General features: G+C 36.9%; 1 protein-coding gene across 1 annotated transcript; it reads right to left on the reverse strand.

Annotated features, from left to right (window-relative positions):
- Positions 1-279: 279 nt before the first annotated feature.
- LOC141148000 (olfactory receptor 1468-like) lies at positions 280-1,206 on the reverse strand. The gene has a single exon (XM_073635155.1). It carries the CDS (start codon positions 1,204-1,206, stop codon positions 280-282), a length of 927 nt encoding a protein of 308 aa, XP_073491256.1.
- Positions 1,207-8,264: the final 7,058 nt, after the last annotated feature.

Below are 8,264 nucleotides of genomic sequence, written 5' to 3' on the forward strand. Positions count from 1 at the left end.
CATGTCACGCTTTTGAGTTTGCACTTTTCAACACTCACCAAACTTCTACTAACACTAAATTAGCAGAAGGAGCCCAAAGGGTGGCGCTAAAGAGCTGAAAAAACACGTAGTACATCTAGTATGTCACTATGTTCATAATTGTTGGCCAACAATTGTGTGACCGTGTGTATGCAAGACAAGTTTGGGCCAACGCCCTTTGGAAAAAATTCCATGATTTTGATGGCCAACAATCCGATCATGTGTACGAGGCATTAGAGTCTTAGAACATCTTAAAACAGCTCAACATTTTTTTACTCTAACAAACTTTATTAAGGCTCTTTTGATTTCCTTGTTTGGTAGACTGTATATAAGAGGGTTTATTACCGGTACAACTGCTGTAAACAAAACACTTAATGCTTGTTCCAGCCCAACAAGGTTGCTTGCTTGTGGCATCATGTACATAGATAAAACTGTCCCATAAAAAACACTGATGACGGAGAGGTGAGATGAACATGTGTTTAAGGTTTTCCTTCTTCCTTCCTTAGACTTTATGTGTAAGATGACGCGGATAATTTTCATGTAAGATATGACAGTGCATGAGAATGGACAAATACCAAATACAAATAATTCAATACACATCACTATATAAAACAATTCAGTGCCCGTACAGGCTATCTTTAGGAGAGCTTTGGGATCACAGAAGAATTGTTCAACTTTGGTTGACTCACAAAAGGACATTTGTGAGGCAGTTATTGTGAACAACAAGGAATTAAAGTATCCAGAAACCCAAATGCCAATTATAAGCTTAATGCAGTTTTCTCCACTGAACACAGAGTGATAATGTAAGGGCTTGCAAATAGCAACATATCGATCGTACGCCATTGTGAAGAGAAGGATGTCTTCTGTACTGGCACACCCCCCATAGGAGAACAGCTGAGTGAAGCACTGGTTGAAGGACACCGTATTATGGTCAAATAGGAGCATGTCAAGAAGTTTGGGGACATTGACAGTGGTGTACAAGATATCTATAGTAGACAAGTTACAGAGAAATATATATAAAGGAGAGTGTAGGTGCTGGCTGTGATATATAACAATAATAATCGTACAATTCATCAGGACACCAGTAAGATATAAAAGAAAAAACACAATGAAAAGCAGTAGTCTTTTTCCAGATACGAAGGGGAAAAAAAGAAGATGGAATTCTGAAGACGTTGTATAGTTTTCCATTGGCTGGTTTTCTTTTGTTCCAAGAAAAAAATAGTGATGTATTATATAAAGGTTTTTACAAATTTGAAACATGGGCAAGTAAATAGCAAACGTGCTTTAAACCAAAAAAATGTTATGTTTTATACCTGAGATGGAGTAATAGAATTACCCCATATGCATTAACTAGAGAACAATTGGGCAAAACAGTAATGGAGAAGAATACTACATATTTTGACCATAATTATTGGTAACTATTTTTTTTTTATAGTTCACATCAGTTTTTTTCCTCTTTTGAGCCAGCAGCTAGAACTCATTTCACATATTTTTTAGGATTGCATGAATTAAAAAAAAAAAGAACCTGTGACAGTGCTAAATAACTGAGGTTCAGATTACAGAAACAGGTCTCCTCATATAGGGAAGTATACTTTTAATTAAAAAGAAAAAGTTAAGAATTAAGAAAACAGCTACCATTAAGATTTTTTTTTTTAACCAAAATTATTGTAACGGCTTTTGTAAATTACATTTTTTTAAATGTTTGTAAATTTAGGCAAATATAAAACATCAGTTTTAAAACTTGTGAACAGAAATAAAATATGATTCTCACCATATCATTATAGTTTCTCTCCTAATCCCTACTGTCTATGTTAGGCTTGCTGTTATACTACATGCTATACTGCAAGTTCCATAGATTATAAAAATGTATCATTGTTTGCTTTCAGTGACATATGATTTGGAATCCAATGTGATTACTGATAGGTAAGAAAAAGGCTGTATCTGTATCAATTAGGTTGGCTACAAAAAGCCTGTTTTTTATTTTTTATTTTTTACTTTTTTTTACTATTGCAAAGCATGTGTTATATTTTATTAGTATTCGGTTAATGTTAGACTTGCTAGTTTTTATCTATTTTACTAATGTAGATTTCAGAACAAAGTTCTTAAAAGAAAATGAAGGTTGAAATTCCACTAAGCACAATATAAATGACTCTCTAATCATATATAATGTAATATTTATTAATTAATAATAATAATTATTATTATTAATAATAATAATAATAATAATAATAATTAATTATAATCATAAATTACTTCCTATCATTCATAGAAAAATATGCAACAGTATAATGCATATATTCAAAATACAAATAGTAAAGTGTAGGGAAATATTTCCTTACACATAGATTATTTTGATCTGTCCAGGAATTCTTGCCCAATACCAGCCATCACTTTTAAAAAATATATATATATATATATATATATATATATATATATATATATATATATATATATATATATTATAGATTGTGCACTTTGCAGTTGCTCCAGAGCTTGGAAGTCAGCAGAGCTTCTGCTGATTTACTATCATCCAATCCTGTGTAAATAAAAATGCTGGATTTTTTTTTTCCTTGCAAATGATTGGGTATTTTATGCAAAGTGAATCTTTACATCATTTACTAAGCTCTGGAGCAACTGTACTTGCAGAGTGCACAGTTTGCCTTTAGTAAATCAACCCTATAGTATGCTCCTACACTGCTATCTGAGCTGAAACACAGTAAGTGCTGGTTCGATATCACATGTGATTCACAAATCCCATGCAATGTCCGTGCAATTCCATTTCGGCCACACGGATAGTATGGCTGATATCGTATCGCATTCGGACCAAACTCGCACAGGATCCTGCAATCCGATTCATGTCTGAGCTGTCAGTTTGCAGTGCGATATGCGAGCTGAAATGGGGGTGTCATTAACAATGTATTGACACTCCCAACAGTTCGCATATGGCAGTGTGAACTGACGTGCGAGTCGGGAACCTGCAGTGGATTTGCAGGGTTCCCGCATCGCGCAAGTGTGAACCGGGACTCACGGGGGATTTACTAAAACTGCTGCATTTAGAATCTGGTGCAGCTGTGCATGGTAGCTAATCAGCTTCTAACTTCAGCTTATTCAATTACGTTTTGGCAATAAAACTTGGAAGCTGATTGGTTCTATGCAGAACTGCACCGGATTTTGCACTCTCCAGTTTTAGTACATCAACCTCGGTGTCTTTTAAATTCTGAAAGTCAAGGCATCTCCATAACCCCTCATTGTTCAAAAAAGTTAATGAGGTCACATTATTTCTGACAGGATAAACAGGTATTGTTCGCACTAATTAAACAAAATATAACAAAACTCTTCCAATGGTATATTTAACAGAGCAAAAGGGAACAAATATGAGAAGTTCCAGCTCTCAGGGGATCCAGGTATTGGCCCTCAGGAACAAGGAAACAATTACAAACAGCATTTGATGGCATTCGCCATCCACCCGCAATAGGGTGCACCCGGATATACTCATATGCCCCTGTTGATGATCGTTGGATCGAAACGCGTAGGGCGGTTTTATATACCCTGTACACTGCCTTTTTACTCGTGATCACGTTTTATGTATTGCGTTTTTTTTTGTAATAAAATACCCTGATTTACACTATGTGGAAGCATCCCTCTTTTTTCCACATGTTCCGGTGAATTGAGAAATTACTTTCTTTTGGAACCCATCCTATCCTGTTCCAGTGGACCGAGAGGGACATCCCGGCCTGGCAAAGGCTCCACCCTTGCCTCCATCATTCCACACTTTTGCCCTTGGTGGCACAAAGCTTTATCGATTCTATGCTCACGGCAGTAGAATCCAACATTTCCGGTAAGCGTATTCATCTATCCATTAATCTTGATGACACCTGAGCTGACCATTGAGAAGCAGAAAGAACTACCACACGGATCACATATATTCACTGTGGACTATTTTTGCTTTGACAACACGTCACTATTGGGACACTATGTTTATGTGCACAGAGATAATTTGCATATGTGTTTTTTAGCGCTACAATTTATTTAATTTCTGTTCACATTTTTGTCATATGGTTTGTAGCAGCTTGTTTACTTTTTTTCTGGGTAGCGCATTAATCATCCCCCTTTTCTGTAACCCGGATATACTACCCTTCCTAAACTTTCATATCTAAACATCAAGATGAAATTGTTCTATTTTTGCACCTTACTGGTCCTTATGTCTGATGGCTGCATTAGTTTTCCTTTTTTGTTACCTGGTGATCCTACCTGGAACACACTTCTTGTCCTAGGGTGACAACACTTGCTCAATGCATGGTACCTATGGAGGAAGTCATGGTTGTCACTAGGCTTGTCTTTTGATTTGGACTACAAACACATCTTCCTTTCTTCAGTTCCGTTGCCTGGTGGGCAGAGTAATTCGATCAGGTTGTTTTGAAATTTCACTTCAGCTCACAAGAAGTGACAAAGAAACCTAATACAGCCACCACGTCTAAGGACTGGTAATCTGCAATATATTACATGTTTGTTCTTGGGTTTAGATATGTTTTAATAGTAGGTTGCTGTAGCCTCCCTGGCGGTTTTCCCGAGTGTGGCTCGGGGTTAAAATTCAGCACCATTAGCGGTAACCCCGAGCCACACTCGGGATTACATCGCAGGATCCTGGTGCCTCCTTACTTACCTTGTCCCCGGGATCCTGCGATGTCCCCCGCAGTGTCCGTGGGCTGTGTCCTCCTCCGAAGCCTCTCTGTGCCTGGCTCCGTTCCCTGTGAGCGTTGTGACGCACGGGGGCGGAGCCTGGTGGCAAATTAAAAAAAAAGTAAAAATCATAACACATACAGTACTGTAATCTTACAGATTACAGTACTGTATGAAATGATTTCACATCTCTTTTGTCCCCAGTGCTTTGGCCCATGCCCTGCATGCAGTTTTACATGATATACACTGTTCTTTCTGCCTGGAAACTGGAGATTGTCCATAGCAACCAAAAAGTGTCCCTTTACGTCAAAAGTGGCTTTAGACCAGCTAGAAAACAGCAATAGTAAATTAGAACACTTGCAGAATTGAGCGATAGTGAATCGTGGGGAAATTTATTTTATTACTATTTATTTTTTTAAATTATTTATTTTTATTTATTATATTATAATTTATGTTTTTGTGTTTCAAACTTTATCATACCCGGGATATCTACTAGACTCTGGTTTGGACAGATTTAAGTGTGTTATTGTTAAGATTTACAGACCTACAATATAAAACGCCTAATTTCAATGCAAAATAATTGTACCGCTTTCAGCAACTAAAATCCGAAAGAATCATACCGCCAGGGAGGTTAAGTGAAAATAAACTCTGATGTAAAAATATATATTCTATTCAAGTATGTATTGTTAACTTAGAAAAATCCCTTCTATTGCTCTCAGCCTTCTCCAAATCTCCAAATGTCTTTTTTTTTTTTTTTTTGCTGCTACGATCCAACTTCCTGTTAGAGGGGGGCTATGTTTATTTTCCATGGTGCCACTGTATGTAGAAATATAGTCACCCTCTCTTGCTCGCTCCCAAGATGGTTAATGGGACTATGGGATTTGTAGTGTGCATAGAGCAGTCAATTACATCTTAAGAAAAGGTAACAGTATGTACAGTGACCCCTTGAAATTTTCCACATTTTGTTACAACCAAAAATGTAAATGTATTTTATTGGCATTTTATGTCATAGACCAACACAAAGTGGCATATAACTGTGAAGTGGAAGGAAAATGATAAATGGTTTTTATATTTTTTTACAAATAAATATCTGAAAAATGTGGCATGCATTTGTATTCAGCCCCTTTTTACTCTGATACCCCTAACTAAAATCTAGTGGAACCAATTGCCTTCAGAAGTCACCTAATTAGTAAATAGAGTCCACCCGTGTGTAATTTAATCTCACTATAAATACAGCTGATCTGTGAAGCCTTCAAAGGTTTGTTAGAGAACCTTAGTGAACAAACAGCATCATGAAAGCCAAGGAACACACCAGACAGGTCAGGGATAAAGTAGTGGAGAAGTTTAAAGCAGGGTTAAGTTATAAAAAAATATCCCAAGCTTTGAACATCTCACAGAGCACTGTTCAATCCATCATCTGAAAATGGAAAGAGTATGGCACAACTGCAAATATACCAAGACATGACTGTTCCCCTAAACTGACCAGACAAGGAGAGCATTATTCAGAGAAGCAGCCAAGAGGCCCATGGTAACTCTGGAGGAGCTGCAGAGATCCACAGCTCAGGTGGGAGAATCTGTCCACAGGACAACTATTAGTCGTCCACTCCAGAAATCTGGCCTTTATGGAAGAGTGACAAGAAGAAAGACATTGTTGAAAGAAAGCCATAAGAAGTCCCATTTACAGTTTGTGAGAAGCCATGTGGAGTACACAGCAAACATGTGGAAGAAGGTGCTCTGGTCAGATAAGACCAAAATTGAACCTTTTGGCCTAAAAGCAAAACGCTATGTGTGGCGGAAAACTAACACTGCACATCACCCCAAATACAACATCCCCACCGTGAAACATGGTGGTGGCAGAATCATGTTGTGGGGATGTTTTTCTTCAGCAGGGACAGGGAAGCTGGTCAGAGTTGATGGGAAGATGGATGGAGCCAAATACAGGGCAATCTTAGAAGAAAACCTGTTAGAGTCTGCAAAAGACTTGGGACTTGAGACTGGGGCGGAGGTTCACCATCCAGCAGGACAACAACCCTAAACATACAGCCAGAGCTACAATGGAATGGTTTAAATCAAAGCATATTCATGTGTTAGAATGGCCCAGTCAAAGTCCAAACCTAAATCCAATTGAGAATCTGTGGCAAGACCTGAAAATTGCTGTTCACAGACGCTCTCCATCCAATCTGACAGAGCTTGAGCTATTTTGCAAAGAACAATGGGCAAAAATTTCACTCTCTAGATGTGCAAAGCTGGTAGAGACATCCCAAAAAGACTCACAGCTGTAATTGCAGAGAAAGGGGGTTCTACAAAGTATTGACTCAGGGGGGCTGAATACAAATGTACCCCACACTTTTCACATATTTATTTGTAAAGTTTTGAAAAACATTTATCATTTTCCTTCCACTTCACAATTATGTGCCACTTTGTGTTGGTCTATCACATAAAATCCCCCCAAAAAACCTTTATGTTTTTGGTTGTAACATGACAAAATGAGGAAAAATTAAAGGGGTATGAATACTTTTTCAAGACACTGTACATTGCCCATGACTATAATGGTACATATCTCATCATGTAAAAAATGTACATGTATTAACGTGGGCCTTTCTGTTAATCCCTCAATATAAATCGGCATGGTCTGACTGCTTATAAAATGTAATTTCAACAATCTAAAATTCAAAAAAATTACAGGTAGAATTTGCCACAGCATCCTCTCATTTTAAAACTAGATTGACAGCAGATAATAGAACAGAATTATTTCAAATCAGAACTGATTTAAATCTCTTTCCAACTTACCAGGCAGAAAATAACCTTCACTGGAAAGAAACTATATTTTAAGTCAAGGGAAATAAACCAGATCCAGAATGCCCCTATAAACTTTAACCCCTAATTGCTCCCTCACCTCTAATCTTACCAAAATTTTTCAAACCCACCTACAAGACCCCCAGAGCATCCCCTCTCCCCTTTCCTTTTCTCTCTCCCTCTTCCCTACCCATTCCACTTTTTCTATATAATATCCAATTTTAGTGACAGACATCTCTATATACCTCATTTATAATCCTATAATAATTTACATTCTGTTATAATATTGTAACAAGTTGCACACTGAACACTGGTTGACAACTACTACTATCATTTCCTTAACAATTGTAATTCTATATTTGCTGTTCCTTTATTATTTAAATGTTACTTTATTAAAAATATCATGTAAAATTAATTTTAATGAAATAATGCATTTATAAATAAATAATGTAATTTATAACCTAAGGCAAAATGTAGGCAGCTCAAATTGTTGATAGGGAAGCATAAGTGATTGTAGTGATAGGGATCAGAAATTGTCAAATACAATACAGTAGTGAAGATCTGTGTTCACTCTGAATACCCAATCATGTACAGGAGAATTAAACAATAAATGTAAAAAACAAAACAAAAAAAACCCACGATCTTTGCCTCACATTGACACAATATCTGTTTTCCCACAAAATAATGTTTCTTTATTTGTTGTTACTATAGCTGAGGCATAGGTCACAAACCTGCGTTCTTCACTTCATTTTAGTGTTTGTCCATCTGGC

This window comes from Aquarana catesbeiana, linkage group LG06 (genome assembly GCF_042186555.1).
Source record: "Aquarana catesbeiana isolate 2022-GZ linkage group LG06, ASM4218655v1, whole genome shotgun sequence".
Taxonomy (NCBI): Eukaryota; Metazoa; Chordata; class Amphibia; order Anura; family Ranidae; genus Aquarana; species Aquarana catesbeiana.

Coding starts and splice junctions, on each gene's coding strand:
- LOC141148000 (XM_073635155.1), bottom strand. CDS start 1,206: ATGGAAAACTATACAACGTCTTCAGAATTCCATCTTCTTTTTTTCCCC.